General features: G+C 50.4%; 1 protein-coding gene and 1 long non-coding RNA gene across 6 annotated transcripts; one reads left to right on the top strand and one right to left on the bottom strand.

Moving 5' to 3' along the window:
- Window positions 1-144: 144 nt before the first annotated feature.
- Ccdc51 (coiled-coil domain containing 51) lies at window positions 145-15,542 on the top strand. Of its 5 annotated transcripts, none has more exons than XM_070017638.1 (5): window positions 8,272-8,356; window positions 9,725-9,859; window positions 11,425-11,749; window positions 12,585-12,749; window positions 13,989-15,542. In XM_070017638.1, exons 3-5 carry the CDS (start codon window positions 11,438-11,440, stop codon window positions 14,742-14,744), a joined length of 1,233 nt encoding a protein of 410 aa, XP_069873739.1. In that variant the 5' UTR covers window positions 8,272-8,356; window positions 9,725-9,859; window positions 11,425-11,437; the 3' UTR covers window positions 14,745-15,542. The 5 variants fall into 5 exon arrangements, with proteins under 5 accessions (XP_069873737.1, XP_069873739.1, XP_069873740.1 ...); XM_070017639.1 differs by having other exon boundaries at window positions 9,725-9,846; XM_070017636.1 differs by lacking the exons at window positions 8,272-8,356; window positions 9,725-9,859 and adding an exon at window positions 145-213.
- Window positions 3,141-8,207, bottom strand: LOC138824036 (uncharacterized). Its single transcript, XR_011370985.1, has 4 exons — window positions 8,107-8,207; window positions 7,961-8,016; window positions 7,648-7,735; window positions 3,141-3,492 (listed from the first exon to the last, which is right to left on the bottom strand). It is a non-coding gene; the product is annotated as an uncharacterized lncRNA (long non-coding RNA).
- Window positions 15,543-18,013: the final 2,471 nt, after the last annotated feature.

The raw sequence follows: 18,013 nt of genomic DNA on the forward strand, positions 1-18,013 counted from the left end.
TCCCCGCCCACCCACCCCATCCAGCCACGCCCCCTCCCAGCCCCGTGGACCAATCAGCTCCCTAGTTTGGGAGGGGGTCGCGCGAGGATGACGTCAGGGGAGCGCGCGTGCGTGCGCGCCGCCACGGTCCGGGCGGCTGGGGTCGGCGATGGCGGCGGTTTTGTTTGTTTGTTTGTTTATTTGTTTGTTTGGAGATGCGGAGCTTTCGCTAAGGTTTGAAGCAGCGCCGGGGGAACTCAGGGCGATGTGTTCGGAATGATCGGGACCCAGGGCTTCGAAGCGCTTTTCGGGCGCTCCGGTGGAGTCCCCAGGCCCGCGGGGCCCGCGTCGCCCCGGGCCCTGCCGTCCCCTCCCCGGGCCTTGCCACGAGCGTGCTCCAGTGCAGCCAGGCTTGTGGCGTTCCAGGTGGTGGTTTTGGTTTTAATTGTGTTTGCTTTAGGAGTTTTTTGTCTTGTTTTGTGCAGGTCTTGGGGCTCGAACTCGGGGGCCTGCGGGCTGTCTCTGAGGTGGCTTTTTTTTTTGCTCAAGGCTAAGGTTCTGCCACTTTGAGAGAGACAGCTCGACTTCCGGCTGTTTTTTTTTTTCTTAATGGTTCATTGGAGATCAGGGTCACGGACCTCACTTCCCAAGCTGGCTTTGAACCGCGAGCTGCAGATCTGAGCCTCCTCCTCCTCCGTAGGATTTGCAGGCGTGAGCCCCCGGCGTCCCGTTAGGAGTTTGGTTTTATGGTGGTGACCCATCTTTTCTCAGCCCCCGCTCTCCCCCACCCCCACCCCCGCCCAACCATCATCATACGATCGTATGAATGGAACTGTGTTGTGGGCAGGAATGAACACACACACACACACACACACACACACATATACACACATATACACATATACATATGGTCTTGGGAAGAGGGGGAAAAGATCCAAGGAGAGTTATTCTGCAAAATGGTAGTGTCTGTGAGAGAGCGGGGGAACTGTCTTGGGCTGTTTACATTCATTTCGTTTATTTATCTGTGAGTGCATGAGTATTTTTGTTTTCTTTTGTCCCAATATGAATAGGGCTCAGGAGGTGAAAGAAGGCCACCTGGATTTTCCTACAGGTTTAGTAGGAGTTCAAAAGAACAGGAAGCTGATGCGTGGGGTTATACTCACACACGAACTAAATACACACTGATCCCCTGGTAGGAGTTATCTATGGCAAAAGGAAAGGAGGGGGGGCGTTTGAACTGCCATTGGGTGTTTGCCATGATTTTATTGAGCAGCAGTGGCAGGTGGAATTGTTAGCAGTATAGAAGATGGTTGTTGGAGAGAGCTCAGAGTGAAACAGCCCGTGAGTGCACTTTTCTCCTCTTCCTCTGGTGAGTGTTCTATGAATGTTAAGGTATTAAGCGTATAAATAAGGGCCTGGCATCCCCTTTAGATTTTTGAAGCAATGGTAGGTCCCCTCACATTCAAATGTTGACTGCTTAAGTCCTAGTTTTTTGGGTTTTGTTTTGTTTTTGTTGTCAGTCATGGGACTCAGAAGTTCAGGCTTGTACACTGTACCTGAGCTCTCCAGCTCAAGGCTAATGCACTATCACGTTGAGCCACTTCTGGTTTTCTGGTGGCTAATTGTTTTTTTTGGGGGGAGGGGGTCTAGTTGTGGGGCCTGAACTCTGGGCCTGGGCGCTGTCCCTCAGCTCTTCAGCTTAAGGCTAGCACTCTACCACTTGAGCCATAGCGCCACTTCCGGCTTTTTTCTTTTTGCTTATGTGGTGCTGAGGAATCAAACCCAGGGCCTCAGGCATGCAAGGCAAGCGCTCTACCACTGAGCCACCATCCCAGCCCTGTTTCAAGCTTTAAAAAAAAATTTTTTTGCTGGTCCTAGGGCTTGAACTCTGGGCCTGGGCACTGTCCCTGAGCTCCTTTTGCTTAAGGCTAGCACTCTACCACTTGAGCAGCGGGCGCCACTTTTGGCTTTTTCTGTGATTAATTGAAGATGAGTCTCATAGACTTTCCTGCCTGGGCCGGCTTGGCTTCCAAACAGTAATCCTCAGATCTTATCCTCCTGAGTAGCTAGGATTACAGATGTGCACCATCTTCCCCAATTTGTTTCAGTGTTTTAATCCTCTTGTTTTGATTTAGCAATCTCAGCATGATTCTAACCCCCCCCCCCAACCCCCTAGGATCCCACTATGTACAGTCCAGGCTGTTCTCAAATTCATTATCTTCCAGCCCTAACCTCCAGTGGTATGGGATTTCAGGCCTTTACTAACACACTGAGCTTCTGGAGCCCTTTCTAAAAATACATCTTCAGGAAAAATAAAACTTAGCATTATTCCCATAACTGTATCATTGTATCAACAGCCCCAAGCCGAAATGTAAATATTGGTGCCTGTCAGGTCTTTCAATTAATACATGGTTTCTGTTCTCCTAAAGTTTACATTGTAGTCAAAGGGGTTGGGAGGAAAAACAAACAAAAAACCAGGTCAAGAGAATGGAAGTGCCTCTTTATAGTAATCAGGGAAGAACTCAATATTGTGGTGGTTGGATTTCAGTTCTCAGAAGGAAGGTGTGCCCAGTATCTATAATACAGGCAGAAGAAAGGGTTGGTGAAGCAGCTTGAAATTCAGGTCACTGGTGGAAGATGTATTAGGGCATCATTGGTCATCTTAACACTTTTGGCTGTTTCTTTTCTTTTTTTTTTTTTTTGGTCTTGCCAGTCCTGGGGCTTGAACTGAGAGCCTGGGCACTGTCCCTCAGCTCTTCAGCTCAAGGCTAGCACTCTACCACTTGAGCCACAACACCACTTCCAGCTTTTTCTGTTTATGTGGTACTGAGGAATCAAACCCAGGATGTCATGTATGCTAGGCAAACACTGTGAGAAGGCACATTCTCAGCCCACTCCCATTTTCAACCCTTCACAGTATAAGCCATGTATATATATGTTTTCCCCTTTCCTATCTCCTGCTACAATAATTGACAGTATGAGCTGTTAACCAGAACATGCCCCAGTGTCTGCACACAGAAAACTTACATGAACAGATGAGTAACAATGAAAAATATAGACCAGCTTGGCAAAGGTGTTTTTTTTTTTTCTCTTTTCAAAGTATAAAATTTTCCACTAGACGCAGGTAAGGTAATCCACTGGATATACAACACAAGAAGGGCAGCCTTTTAAATGAGTTGGTTTACTTTCAAGATGACACAGAATGCAAGAGTAGAACAAAGAGCAGACTCTGGCAGGAACCTAGGCTGGGTTTACTTGAAATTTACAGCTGAGGTAGCAATGGCTGACACAATGGCTGACAAACTAGAGACTGAGCCACTGTAGGATTTTTTTTTTTTTTAAAGGTTGTTCTTAATGTTCAGAGTCCTAGACAAAACTTCATTCTACCTATAGGTGGCAGAAATGTTACGACAGGAAATCCAGATGTTGAATGGGAATGGAATCAAGGGTCACCATCATCTCAGGGACAACAAACAGCTTACTTTTTGCCAGATTTCTTAATTCCACCTGTGGCTGCAGAAGGGGGGAAAAAATCAGTTAGGGAGTCTGACTTTCCTGCTATGGCTGGCTTCAAACAACAATCCTCCCAGGTCTCAGCCTCCTGAGAGACAAGTTTATAGGTGTGAGCCATTGGTGTGTAGTTGGAAAAAAAAAATAGTTCTTATAGACACAGCAATGACTGTATACTGTTTTACATCTACACTGTTGTGTACTTAACAAATTAGCTCATTTATCTTCCAGCCCCAGAATCTACAGCCAAGCCTTTATGTTTGGTGGTGTTCAAGGTTTCAAGCTAGTATGGGCGAACATGAGTGGCTTGACTTTTTGAGACAGGTTCTGGCTATATGTACCAGTTGGCTTGAAATTCATGATTCTTCTGCCTCAGCTTCCTGAGTGCTAGGATTAACAGGCATATGCTACCAATCCAAAATCTGGTGTACTCTTAATTGCCATACCACATTACCTATATCCCCTATTTTGTTCTTGGGGTCTGATTTGCTCAGTGCCTGTGTTTTACTCAAATCCACAAATGGCAATACATTTGGCACCCAACAAGTAGTTCAAAGGGATCGAACTCTAGGCCTCGGCACTGTCCCTCAGCTCTTCAGCTCAAGACTCTACCACTTGAGCCACAGCCATTTTCTGGTGGTTCATTGAAGATAAGAGTCTAATGAACTTTCCTGCCCAGGCTGGCTTTGAACCCTGATCCTCAGATCTCAACCTCTTTAGTGGCTACGATTATAGGTGTAAGCCACCAATCCCGGTTTAGCTGTAGAATTATTTCAGATGACAAGAATGAAGGAACAGGACTAGGATATTTTTTTTCTTGGGGGAGGGGGGGAAGAGATGGTCCTGGGGCTTGCACTCAGGGCCTGGGCTTGTGTCTGAGCCTCTTTGAGCCCAAGACTAGTTCTCTACCTCGTGAGGCACAGCATCACTTCCCGCTTTCTCTGAGTAGTTTATTGGAAATTAAGTGTCTCACAAATTTTTGGCTTTGAATTGCAATCCTCAGATCTTAGCCTCCTGAGCTAGGATTACAGGCATGAGCTACCGGTGCCTGGCTCACTTTTTTTTTTTTTTTTTAAGGTTTACTGGGATTTGAACTCAGGGTCTTCTGCTTTCTAAACAAGCATTCTACCACCTGAGTGCTGTCCCCTCCCTTCCCCCCCCCCCAGACCTGGGGCTTGGACTCAGGGCCCGGGCAATGTCCCTGAGCTTCTTTGGCTCAGGCTAGCACTATACCACCTGAGCCACAGCACCACTTCCAGCTATTTGTGGTACTGAGGAATTGAACCCAGGGCTTCAAGCATGCACTCTACCACCAAGCCACTTTCCCAGCCACCCCCACTTTGTTTTTAGTTATCTATCAGATAGGGTCTTTCTTGCCTTAGTGGGCCTGCACTACATGTAGTTTTCCTACTTTTATGTCTCTTGCCTTAGTGGGCCTGGACTACATGTAGTTTTCCTACTTTATGCCTCCTACATAGCTGGAAGATAGACTGCACTATCATGCCCAGCTTTATTCATTTAAGAGTCTCCCTAATCATTTTTGGCCCAAGCACACTTTCAACTATCTTCTCCCCTGATTTCCTGAATAGCAAGGATTACAGGTATGAGCCACTGCCTTAGACAAAATAAATCCTAACAAAAATTAAGCTGGTCAGCCGGGCACCAGTGGCTCACGCCTGTCATTCTAGCTACTCAGGAGGCTAAGATCTGAGGAATGCAGTTCAAAGCCAGCCCAGGCAGGAAAGTCCATGAGACTCTTATCTCCAATAAACCACTAGAAAACTGGAAGTGGTGCTGTGGCTCAAGCAGTAGAACACTGACCTTGAGCTGAAGGGTGCAGGGACAGTGCCCAAGCCCAGAGTTCAAGCCCCGTGACTGACCATAAAAAAAAATTAAGCTAGTCATGGTGACATATGCCTGTAATACCAGCACTTGGGGAGGTGTTTGAAGGCATCCTAGGCTACATTACTAAGGAAGAAAAAAGGATGTGCTCAATCAGTACTGGTTAGATATTCCTCCTCTAAAATGCTGGGGACAGGAGTGTTTCAGATTTGGTGATCTTTCCATATACAGAATGAGATACTTGTGGATGGAATCCTAGTCTACAGTGCAATATGCTTGACATTCTGAAAGGGTGTTTTCAATAGCTACACCCTCAGTGCAGTGTAAACAATAATGGAAAGCCAGGTACCAGTGGCTCCTGCATGTAATCTTACTCAGAAGGCTGAGATCTGAGGATCTCAGTTCAAAGTCAGTTGGGCACAAAAGTCCCCAAGGGAGTATCATCTCCAATGAAGCACCCAAAAACCAGAAGTGATGCTGTGCCTCAAGTGGTATAGGAATAGCCTGGGGCACAGAGAGGCCTGGGGACAGCCCCCAAGTCCTGAGTTCCAGCCCCACAATTTACAAAAAGAGAAAAAAAGCACCTGACACGAGATGGTTAACTCCTCTGTACAGCATCTTAATAACAATAAGATTATATTTTAAAAAACAGGGGAAAAAGACACACAAAGAAGAGAAACTATTTGGGAGAAGAGAATTAAAAACGAACAATAATGGATCAAAGTCACTGGAACAGAGGTCTTGAGAAGACCTGAATAAGAGTTCCATTATTCTTGCCTCCATTATGCCCTGCATATTTATGTGCTTAAGAAGCACATAAAGAAGCCAGGCACTGGTGGCTCACGCCTGTAATCCTAGCTACTCAGGAGGCTGAGATCTGAGGATCACAGTTCAAAGCTAGCCCAGGCAGGAAACTCCGTGAAACACTTATCTCCAATAAATCACCAGAAAACTGGAAGTGGTGCTGTACCTCAAGTGGTAGAGCACTAGCCTAGAGCTGAAGAGCTGAGGGGCTGAGGGACAGCACCCAGGCCCAGAGTTCAAGCTACATGACTGACAAAAAAGAAGCACATAGAGAGGCTGGGATATAGCTTAAGTGGTAGACTGCTTGACTAGCATGAATGAAGCTCTGAGTTTGATTCCTCAGTACCACATAAACAGTAGCACTGTGGCTTAAGTGGTACAATGCTAGCCTTGAGCAAAGAAGCTCAGGGACAATACCCAGGCACTGAGCTCAAGACCCAGGACTGGCAAAATTTTAAAAAAAGCCAAAAGTGGAGGCAAAAAGTGGAGGTGTGGCTCAAGTGGTAGAACACCACCCCTGAGTGGAAAAAAGCTAAGGGTTAGGGCCCAGGCCCAGTTTAAGCCAAAGTACTGCATAGGAAAAGGAAAAGAGAAGGGGGCCCGGCACGGGTGGCTCACGCCTGTAATCCTAGCTACTCAAGAGGCCGAGATCTGAGGATCGCTGTTCAAAGCCAGCCCAGCCAGGAAAGTCCTTGAGGCGCTTATCTCCAGTTAACCACCAGAAGACTGGAAGCGGCTCTGGGGCTCAAGTGGTAGAGCACTGGCCTTGAGCTGAAGAGCTCAGGGACAGCACCCAGGCCCAGAGTTCAAGCCCCACAACTGACCAAAAGAAAAAAGTATGAAAGAAGGAAAGAAAGAAAAAAAGAAGCACATAAAATAGGGCTGGGAATGTGGCTTAGTAGTAGGGTGCTTGCCTAACATGCATGAAGCCCGGGGTTCAATCCCTCAGTGTCAGCCACAGCCCAGGCCCTGAACTCAAGCCCCGGGACTGGCAAAAAATAAAAATAGATAAATAAAAAGCACATTAGGACTGCTGGGCCAGAAAGTCATTTAAAATGTAACACATTAAAATGTAACACATTCCTCTTATACCAGAGGAAAAAAAGACAAAATAATGCAAGTGAGGGGGGGGATGGGTGTTTAGGTCAGAAAAGCACAAGCAAGCCCGGGAGCCTGCACTTTTTATCTTTTAGCCTAGACACACCCACAACTGACTCAAGAAAAGAGGGGGAGAAAAAGCCATTTATTACAAGAATAGGAGTAAAAAAGTAAAAAAAAAAAAAAAAAAAAAAGAACAATGTTCAAAGCAGCAGAGGCGGTAAATGGCACATGTGGGCAAAGAAAATTGTGGACGCTGGTTTAGTAACCAACCTACGCGTGTCCGCAGGAATGGGAACCCGAGGCTGCCCAGGGCCGAGGCCTAGTGCGCCGGCCCGGATCCCCCCCCCATTCCCGCCCCGGACCCTCCCTCCCCCCCGGCCCGGGTCCCCCCCTCCCCGGTGAGCCACTTACCGAGGGGCCCCTTTCCCGCGGCCTTCGCTTTCAACTCCTCGAGTTTCTTCTGCTCCTCTTTCTGTTTCTGCTTGAAGGCCTTGTCTTCCTAGGGGAGGAGGCCGCGCGCGATCACTGCAGGCCGGGCCCCCGGCCCCCCCCCCCCGGCCCCGGCCCCCGATCGCCCCCGGCCCCCGATCCCCCCCGGCCCCCCCCGGCCCCCGATCTCCCCCGGCCCCCGCCTTCCCCCCGGCCCCGGCCCCCGATCCCCCCCGGCCCCGGCCCCCGATCCCCCCCTGCCCGGCCTCCCGCGCCTCCAAGGCCCCGGCCTCACCTCATCCATCTCCTTGGCCTGCTTCTTGGGCTGCTTCAGGGGCTTCTTCTTGCCACCTGCGGGCGACACGAGCGCGCTCAGCCCGTCCCCCCGGCCCGCGCCCCGGTCCCGCCCCGCCAGCCCGGCCCCGCCGCGCAGACACTCACCCTCGCGGCCGGACATGATGCCAGCCGCGCCTCGGCCCAGACCCTGACCCGAAGCCGGAAGCGGGGCGCCCCAAGGCGCGGCGCCTCACAGGCGGGCCCGCGGATTGGCTCTCGAACCGGAAGTTCCCCTTCCCTCACAGCAAGGGCCTTTCCGGGACGGGAGGGCGGGTGCTAAGGGGTCAGGGGTCGGCCGGGTGAATGCCGCCGGATCCGGCCCACCGCTGGCGCCGAGGAGGGCTGCGAGCTGCGGGTACGAGGCCCGGGGCGGTCCCTCCCGGGAGCGAGCCGCCGCTGTGCGCGGGAGGCCTGCCTGGGCCTGGGTGACCAGGAGCCGGGAGGAGAGGGGCATGCGCAGAGCTGCCGCCCCGGAGCGGAGCGACCCGTCAGACAGACGGGGGCGGGGGGTGCAGGCCGACCCCCAGGCCCCGGGGCTGTGGGAACCACCGGGAGGCAGGTCTTTGTTCTTGCTGTTACTGTTGGTGTCAGTTTTGTCGGTGGTGGGGCTTGAACTCGGAGCCCCGGCGCTGTCCTGGTGGTTCACTGGAGATGTGAGTCTCAGGGCCTTTCCTGCCCGGGCTGGCTTTGAACCGCGATCCTCAGCTCTCAGCCTCCTGAGTAGCTAGGATGACAGGCGTGAGCCACAGGCACCCGGTTTAGAAGGCAGGGGTGTTTTTTGTTGTTATTTTGTTTTAAGCAGGGTTTCATTCTGATTCTCAAGCTAATTTGGGATGTACCCATGTAGCCCCCAAGCTGGCCTTGACCTCACTATCTTCCTGCCTCAGCCTCCAGAGTGCTTTAATGACAGATGTCAGCCACTACACCTGGATGAAGTTTGGGTTTTTATAAAAATAATCAGGATGCAGCTCTTTGCAAATTCTGTTTATTCATTTAGTACATTTGTGTGGAGGGAGGGAGGGAAAGGTCCTGGGGCTTGAACTCTGGGCCTGGGTACTGTCCCTGAGCTTTTTTTGCTCAAGGTTGGTCCTCTACAGCTTGAGCCACACCTACACTTTCAGCTTTTTGGTGGTTAATTGGAGATAAGAATATCATGGAGGGGGGCTGGGAAGGTGGCTCAGTGGTAAGAGTTCTTGCCTTGCATGCATAAGGCCCTGGGTTCGATTCCTCAGCACCACATAAGCAGAAAAAAAAGCCGGAAGGGGCACTGTATCTCAAGTGGTAGAACACCAACCTTGAGCTGAAGAGCTCAGGGATGGCGCACAAGCCCAGAGTTCAGGCCCCACGACCGACAAAAAAAAAAAAAAAAAAAAAAAAGAATATCATGGAGCCTGGCACCAGTGGCTCACACTGGTCATCCTAGCTACTCAGGAGGCTGAGATATAAGGATCGTGGAATCAGAGAGAGATAGATTAGCCAGCTGTATGGGGGAACTCTAGGGCAGGGAGGAGTTCAGATCTGGGTGGAGCTAAGGACCAGAGGGTGGGTATAATACTAACAAAAGCCAGGCTGGGCAGAAAACTGTCTCCAATGAGCCACCAGAAAACCAGAAGTGGCTCTGTGGCTCAGAATGGTAGAGCGCTGGACTTGAGTGCAAAAGCTCAGGGACAGCCTTCCAGGCCCTGAATTAAAGCCGCTGCTGACTTTGAACCTCCATCCTCAGATCTCACCTTCTGGATTATGGGCGTGAGCCACCAGTGCCCGGCAAGAGTCTCAGATTTGTCTGCCCAGAATGACTGAACTGAGATCTTCACATCTCAGCCTCCTGAGTAGCTAGGATTACAGGTGTGAGCAACAGGTACCTGGCTGCCTGGACCCCCTTTAGCCAGAAGGCACATGTCTGCCCTCCCTGCTTTGTTTTTCAGGGGGTCTGAGTTCTTCACCAATGAGAAGGCAGAGGTGGGATACTGTGGCCTGGACTGTGTTCGCTATCACAGCTTCCTCAGGAAGCACTTTGTTCCTCAGCACCTGGCACTGTCTTGTCCCCATCTTTCTCTTGCTTTACTCCCTGTGGCTTACTGAGTCAACCACCAGGTGTCGCTCTGACACTTAAGAGCTTTGGGATCTATGAAGAAGGCACCAGATTTTCCTGGCAATTTGGATAACCTTGTCTCCAGGGTCTTCAGAGTCATTCTGTTCTTGAGCTGTGGCAAAGCCTGACTCTAGATACTTCTGGTGCCCCGTTCAGATCAGAGAAGTAGGCATTGGTAGGGCCCAAAGGGAAGGAACAAAGAAGCCTGATCTGGTGTGCAGGCATGAGACAGGGGAGGTAGGAGAAATCTCCAGAAGGTGAGAAATCTAAGACTGGGACTTAGTAGGCCGGAAAGGCAGGTTGAAGGGCTGACGTGGACATTAGAAAAACTATTCTCTGTGCAAGACAATTACCTTCTCCAAAGAGAACTTTTCTGTCTTGTGACATCAATGATCTTGTCCTCATCAGGGAGTCTAGGAAGTTGCATGTGAGAATCTTTTAGAGAAATGACCTGAGAGCTGGGAATGTGTTTGCCTAGCATGCATGAAGCCCTGGGTTCCATTCCTCAGTACTATATAAGCAGAAAAAACCAGAAGTGGTGCTGTGGTTCAAGTGGTAGAGTACTAGCCTTGAACTGTTAAGCTGAGGGGCAGTGCCCAGGCCCAGAGTTCAGGCCCTATGACTCACACACACACACACACACACACACACACACACACACACACACACACACACACACACACACACACACACACACACACACACACACACACACCAAAAAAGAGCCAGGCACACACACACACACCAAAAAAGAGCCAGGCACCAGTAGCTCACACCTATAGTCCTAGCTACTCAGGAAGCTGAGATCTGAGGATCACAGTTCAAAGCCAGTCCTGGCATAAAAGTCCATCAGACTCTTATCTTCAATAAACTACTCAGAAAAAGCTGGAAGTGGCACTATGGCTCAAGTGGTAGAGCACAGAGGCTCAGGGACAGAGCCTAAAACCAGAGTTCAAGCCCTGGGACTGGTAAAACAATCAATCAATCAATGTGACTGTGCTTCTTAAACTGCCCTGTATCACCCTCAGTTCCACCAATACACAGAGAGCCTTTAGGTATCTGTGGGACTTAGTTCACATGGACACAACTGAAGTTTGAGAACTTTCTTCAGCATTATCAAAAGACTGGGCATTCGATTCTCAGTCAGGTTATCAGAGAGACCTGAGAGGTACAGGGAGGGATAGGAAGGAGGGTTTGGTTTATGTGGTGTCATGACAGAAAGGGGTTCAATGTCCCAATCTGTTCTGTCCAGGGGACTACATCTTGCCCCAGAAGCTGTTGTCTGACTTTAGCAGAGTGGCCCCTCTGACATTCCTCCTCCCTCTCCCCAGCCTCACAGATCTGATGATGGGGTGCAGCCCTGTGTTTGCCATGCAGCAGATGGGAGGTGCGCCCCACACACTGGCACGGAGACGCCTCCTTGGAAGGGATCTGTTTCCGATCAGGAGTCTGTGCAGCTCCAGCTCCAGCCAGCCGGGAGAGAAGCGATCTGAAGAGGTAGCCCTCCGGCTGTCTCATCGCCTGCCAGCACTAGGCAAGGCCCTGGGGCACAGCATTCAGCAAAAAGCAGCCGCCACTGCCAAGACGTGGTGGGACAGATACGAAGAGTTTGTTGGACTCAATGAGGTTCGAGACGCCCAGGGAAACGTGACTGAGGTAAGAATCAGAACTAAGATGGTTGTCCGGCTCTCTTGACTTGGGAAATGTGGCCTGCTGGCTCCCAGGAAACACGTCACCAGCTGTGTAGTGCTGGGAAGCCACGTTCAGATTTGCTTCTTTCTCTTCTCCTCCCCTCCCTCCCTTCCCTCCCTCCCCTCCCCTCCTTTGTTTCTTTCTCTTTTTCTTTCTTCCTGGCCTTGAACTTCAGTCCTCAGATCTCAGCCTCCCGAGTGGCTAGGGTGACAGGCGTGAGCCACGGCCTTAGTTAGCCGTGCTGTGGCTGGTGGTATCACCAGGCCTTGCTGTGGCTTGGGAATAGCGAATACAGATTATGCTCATTGTTAGGCTGTATGCAAGTTTCTCAGGGGCGTGTTATTTCCGCCTGAGTGGATAAATTCCACGGCTTCAGACAGGGTGTGGCCTGGGGCTGCATTTTAACCACCACTGAGTAAACCCGGATTAACTGCCCAAGGACTGGTTCTACCTTTGCAGCTAACACCCCAATGGGGCCCGCCTTTTGTTTTTGCCAGGGGAGGTGGCTGGGCCTGGGTGCTGTCCCTGAGCTTTTGTGCTCAAGGCTAGTGCTCTACCACTTGCACCAGAGCACCACTGCTGGCTTTTTGTGGTTCACTGGAGTTCAGTCCCATTGCACTTTACATCCCCCCAGGCTGGCTTTGAACCCCCGATCCTCAGATCTCAGCCTCCTGAGTAGCTAAGATGACAGGCGTGAGCCACCAGCTACCCAGTTCCAGCACCCTCTTCTTAGCCATGAAGCAGAGCCTGTGTAGGTGCGGGGAAAAGGAGCTGATGGTGTCTGCTCTCCTCTCTCCAGGCAGAAAAGGTGTTCATGGTGGCTCGAGGCCTTGTCCGGGAGGCTCGAGAGGCTTTAGAGGCTCAGCAGGCCAAGCTGAAAGAGGTGAGGGCCCGCTTGGACCGCGTCTCCAGAGAGGACAGCCAGTACCTGGAGCTAGCCACCCTGGAACACAGGATGCTACAGGTAGGTCTTCCTCGCCCTGGCATACTGGAGGAGGGCTGGCTGGAAACCCTGACTGTCTCGTGGGACAAGAGGCTTTGGTAACGAGGTAGCCTGGAAGGCAAAGCCAGGGCTCCACTCTTCACAAGTCTGTCCATCTGCTTTTTCCTCAAGGGTGGAGTGGACAGGCCAACGCAGTCCTCCATGGAGGGAGTGCTAGGTTCTTTCTTTTCCTTCCTTCCTTCTCCTTTCTTCCCTTCTTCCCTCCCTTCCCCTCCTCCCCAGCCCCCATCTTTTTGTGTGTGGATGGTGAGGCTTGAACTCAGGGCCTAGGCACTGTCCCTGAGGTTTGATTTTTTTTTTTACTAGCCTTCTACCACATGAGTCACTGCTTCACTTCTGGCTTTTTTGTTTGCTTGTTTATTTTTGCTTTTGCTTTTTGGCCAGTCCTGGGGCTTGAACTCAGGACCCTGACACTGTCCCTGAGCTTCTTCTGCTCAAGGCTAGCCCTCTACCACTTGAGCCACAGCGCCATTTCTGGCTTTTTTCTGTGTATGTGGTACTGAGGAATCGAACCCAGGTCTTCACGCATGCTAGGCAAGCACTCTACCACTAAGCCACATCCCAGCCCCACTTCTGGCTTTTTTTTTTTGGTGGTTAATTAGAGAGAAGAGTCTCAACAGACTTTCCTGCTGGAGCTGGCTTTGAACCATGATCCTAGAACTAAATCTCCTAAGTAGCTAGGCCCTTCCTTCTTTTGTTCCTGCCTTTTTTTTTTTTTTTTTTTTTTGCCAGTCACGGGCCTTGAACTCAGGGCCTGGGTGCTCTTGCTGAACTTTTGTGCCCAAGGCTAGTGCTTTGAGCCACAGAGCTACTTGGATTTTCTGCTGTTTCACTGACTTTTCTGCCTGGGCTGGCTTTGAACCACAGTCTTCAGATCTCAGCCTTCTGAGTATCTAGGGTTGCGGGCATGAGCCATCAGTGCCTAGCTTGCTCCTTCCTGCCTGTCTGCCTGTCTTGGGCCTTGAACTCAGTGACTAAACTTCATTTGCTCAAAGCTAGTACTCTACCATTTGAGCCACAGCTCCACTTCTGGCTTTTTGGGTAGTTCATAAGAGATATGAGTATCACGGACTTTTCCTGCCTACGTTGGCTTTGAACCATGATCCTCAGATCTCAGCCTCCCGAGTAGCTAGGATGACAGGTGTGAGCCACCAGTACCCAGCTCCTTTGCTCTTCTGTGACGATGCTTTGCTTCCACAGGATGAGAAGAGGCTGCGTACAGCCTACCTGCGTGCCGAGGACTCTGAGCGGGAGAAGTTCTCTCTCTTCTCAGCCGCCGTGCGGGAGAGTCACGAGAAGGAACGCACGAGGGCAGAGAGGACCAAGAACTGGTCCCTTATTGGGTCAGTCCTGGGAGCCCTCATTGGCGTGGCTGGTTCTACCTATGTGAACCGTGTCCGGCTACAGGAACTGAAGTCCTTACTCCTAGAGGCCCAGAAAGGACCTGTGAACCTCCAGGAGGCCATCCGGGAGCAGGCATCTAGCTACTCTCTCCAGCAAAAGGATCTCCAGGACCTCATGGTGGACCTGAAGGGCCTGGTGCATGCTGGGAAGGGTCAGGGTTCTGGGTCACCAGCGGGCAGTCCCCCCACTAGAGACAGAGAAACCGATGTCTTTTCAGCCGCTGTGAAAGAACAGCTCAGTCACTCCCGGCAGGTCCAGGCCTGTCTTGAGGCTTTACGAGAACAGCTTGATGGCCTGGAAAAGACTTGTAGCCAAATGGCTAGAGTGGTTCAACTTGTAACAGCTGCCACACACCCAGGCCTGGTGGAGCCAGTAGATGGAGCTCTGGCCAGCCCTTTGCTAGAGCAGGGGCGCATGATTCTGGCCCTGTCTGACATGGAGCAGAAGCTAGAGGCCCAGGTTAACAGGAACACCGTGTATAGTACAGCACTTACCTGTGTGACGTTTTTGATCACACTCCCTGTGTTCTACATGCTATTCAAGGCTGGCTAGTCCCTGGAGCCACCTCCAGAGGGTCTAAGGGGTAAATAGGGCTTTCTTTGTTTTGATTTTTTTTTTTCTTTTTAGTTGGTCATGAGTCTTGAACTCAGGGCCTGGGCACTGTCCCTGAGCTCTTTGCTCAAGGCTAGTACTCTACCACTTGAAGCCACAGCTCCACTTCTGGTTTTTTGTTGGTTTATTGGAGATAAAAGTCTCATGGATTTTCTTGCCCGGGCTGGCTATGAACTGCAATCCTCAGATCTCAGCCTCCTGAGTAGCTAGTAGCTAGGATGACAGGCGTGAGGTAAGCACCGGGCTGGGCTTGCTCTGTGTGTGTGTGTGTGTGTGTGTGTGTGTGTGTGTGTGTGTGTGTGTGTGTGTGTGTGTGTGTGTGTGTGTGTGTGTGTGTGTGTGTGTGTGTGTGTGTGTGTGTGTGTGTGTGTGTGTGTGTGTGTGTGCGCGCGCGCACGCTGGTACCATGGTTTGATCTCAGGGCCTGAGTGCTGTCCTTTAGCTTTTATTGCTCAAGGCTGGTACTCTGTCTCTTGAGCCACAGCTTTTTGGTGGTTCATTGGAGATAATACTGTCACAGACTTTCCGACTCTGAGTGACCCAGAACTCCAATCTTTAGTTCTCAGCCTCCTGAGAAGCTAGGCTGATAGTACCTGGCCTTAGCTTTTGGTCTATTTGAGCATCTTCTGTGTGGTCTCACCAGCAGACCTACTTGGTTCTGTAGTTAATGCTTCTTTATATTAATTGTCAATGCCTTGTGTTAATGTCCAATTAAAAAGTCTTAAAGAGTTTGTATTACTTATAAGAACTTCAATCAGGGGCTGAGAAGGTGGCTCAGTGGTAGAGCGCTTGCCTTGCATGCCTGAGGCCCTGGGTTCAATTCCCCAGCACCACATAAGCAAAAAGAAAAAAGCCAGAAGTGGCACTGTGGCTCAAGTGGTAGAGCACTAGCCTTGAGCTGAAGAGCTGAGGGACAGCGCCCAGGCCCAGAGTTCAGGCCCCACGACCGGACCAAAAAAAAAAAAAAAGAACTTCAATCAGAGTCTTGTCCATTGAACTCGTTGATCTGAGACCCAGGATTGGGCCTAGCCTGGAAGGAATCACCCCCTTTAGTTCCTTTTTTATCTCTGCTAGGTTCCCATTTCAGGAGTATGCTCCCTCCTGAAGCCTGGACTATTATTTACTTTTTGTTTTTATTTTTATTTTTGTTGCTCATGGGCCTGGAACTCTTATAGTGACCGGTAGTCAGTCTGGGTCCCTGGTGCAGAGTATTTGGGACAGCACTAGAATGTTACTGTGCCTACTCTGCCTTAGGATGACTCTCCATAGGCGTAGACAAAGTTCTGGCTCTCACTCAGGAGAAAGAGTCAAAGGAAGAGCCCCCCACAAAAGGTATGGTCAGGCCTAGAGTTAGACGGTCTTGAGGACCTCCGATCTCTTTATGTATATATGTTAGTCTTAGGGCTTGAACTCAGAGCCTGGGTGCTAACCTTTGTATTCTTCTGCTCAAGGCCAGATCTTTGAGCTACATACAGCTACATAACAGCTCCACTTCTGGTTTTCTAGTGATTATCTAGAGATAGGAGTCTGACTTTCTGGCCAAGCTGGTTTTGAACTTCCATTCTCACATCCCAGCCTCCTGAGTAACTAGGATTACAATGTGAATCTCCAGTGCCAGAACATAGCTCCTCTTCTGGCTTTTTTTTTTTTTGGGGGGGGGGTCCAGTCATGGGGTCTGAACTCTGGGCCTGCGCACTGTCCCTCAGCTGTTCAGCTCAAGGCTGGCACTCTACCACTTGAGCCACAGTGCCACTTCTGGGTTGTTTTTTTTCTGCTTATGTGGGCCTCAAGCATGCAAGGCAAGCGCTCTACCACTGAGCCACCTTCCCAGCCCCCCCCCTTTTTTTCTTTTAACTTGGAGATAAAGATTCTCGAGGACTTTATTGCCCATGCTAGCTTTGAACTATGATCCACAGATCTTGGCCTCCTGAGTACCTAGGATTACAGGTGTGAGATACAACATAGTCCAGGCTGACCACAACCTTGAGATCATCCTGCTTCACCTTATGGTGTGCTGGGATTACAAGTGTGCACTATTATACATGGCTACCTTTCCTTTTTCAGAGGATTTCTCCAGCTAAATGCATTAGTGGTCCCTTGTAAATAGAAACTGTTGCTCTGCATACACTGAAGAGTTGGTTCCCCCCCTTTTTTTTTTGTTGGTGGTGGTAGGTTTTGAACTCAGGGTTGGGCCCTGCCATTGAGCTCTTTTGCTCAAGGCTAACACTCTACCACTTTGAGTCACAGCTCCACTTCTGGTTTTTGACTGGCTCATTGGAGATAAGGGTCTGGGCGGGGGGGGGGGGGGGGGGGCCTTCAAACTTTCAAACTGCAATCCTCAGATCTCAGCCTCCTGAATAGGTGGGATGATGGGTATGTCAACTAGTGCCTAGCTCTCCCAGAGTGCACTGGAGCTTTGTTTGTGTCGGAGGTACCAAAAGCATTTCTCATGAAGCAATTTCTGCCCTTGAGTCCTGTATTCCATCCTAGGCTGCAAATGCAGCTCCAATGGTGCTGCTATGAACCTTGGTACATTTTGGTCCTTCCACCTCTGGTGTGGTCCCGGTTCCAGAATGGCAGGCAGAGAAATCCCTGCCCTTGAATATTCCTTCTCCTGAAATGATAGGGGGTGTCCTGTCTGTGTCCCGAGAAGAAGAGTTGTGGGGGGTGAATCTAAAGCTCCTGTCTGGAGCAAGGTAGATCCTGATAGGTATGCACCCAAGTAAGGAGATTTGAAGAGTGGAGATTCCCTGCACAGGAAGGGGGGGGGGGTGGCTCCATACACTGCAAATCAGAAACACCAAAATGTGGTGAGGGAATCAGAGCAGGCCGTTCTGCCCGTGGTGTGGAATGGGTGTGGTGGAGCTGTGGGGTCTTAGAGAATAGGAAAGAAGAGTTGCAGTGTGCTCTCGTCAGCCATGATGGTACTTGACCAAAGGGCTGGGTAGGTCTCGATTGAGGTATTAGAAGCAGAGGTAGGTAAAAGGGGGTGTTGGGGAGGGTGAGACAGATGACTTATAGGGGTGGGACAAAAAGGAGCCAATAATTGGTCTGATTGAGGCCCCTGAGAGTCTTCCTGGTGATGATACAATGATTTTGCCTGAGGTTGAGCTGAGTCAAAAAATGAGGCTCCTATGGCCCACACCTGTCATCCTAGCTACTCAGGAGGCTGAGATTGAAGGGTCATAGTTCAAAGCCAGCCTGAGGAC

Source organism: Dipodomys merriami, unplaced genomic scaffold (genome assembly GCF_024711535.1).
Source record: "Dipodomys merriami isolate MVZ:Mamm:240054 unplaced genomic scaffold, mDipMer1.0.p SCAF_125, whole genome shotgun sequence".
Taxonomy (NCBI): domain Eukaryota; kingdom Metazoa; phylum Chordata; class Mammalia; order Rodentia; family Heteromyidae; genus Dipodomys; species Dipodomys merriami.

What these genes read in the sequence shown, in the direction of transcription:
- Ccdc51 (XM_070017635.1), top strand. Translation starts at nt 8,454, where the DNA reads ATGCGCAGAGCTGCCGCCCCGGAGCGGAGCGACCCGTCAGACAGACGG. An exon ending in CCCAGGGAAACGTGACTGAG is followed by an intron (nt 11,750 to 12,584) that starts GTAAGAATCAGA and finishes TCCTCTCTCCAG; the next exon opens with GCAGAAAAGGTGTTCATGGT. An exon ending in TGGAACACAGGATGCTACAG is followed by an intron (nt 12,750 to 13,988) that starts GTAGGTCTTCCT and finishes TTGCTTCCACAG; the next exon opens with GATGAGAAGAGGCTGCGTAC.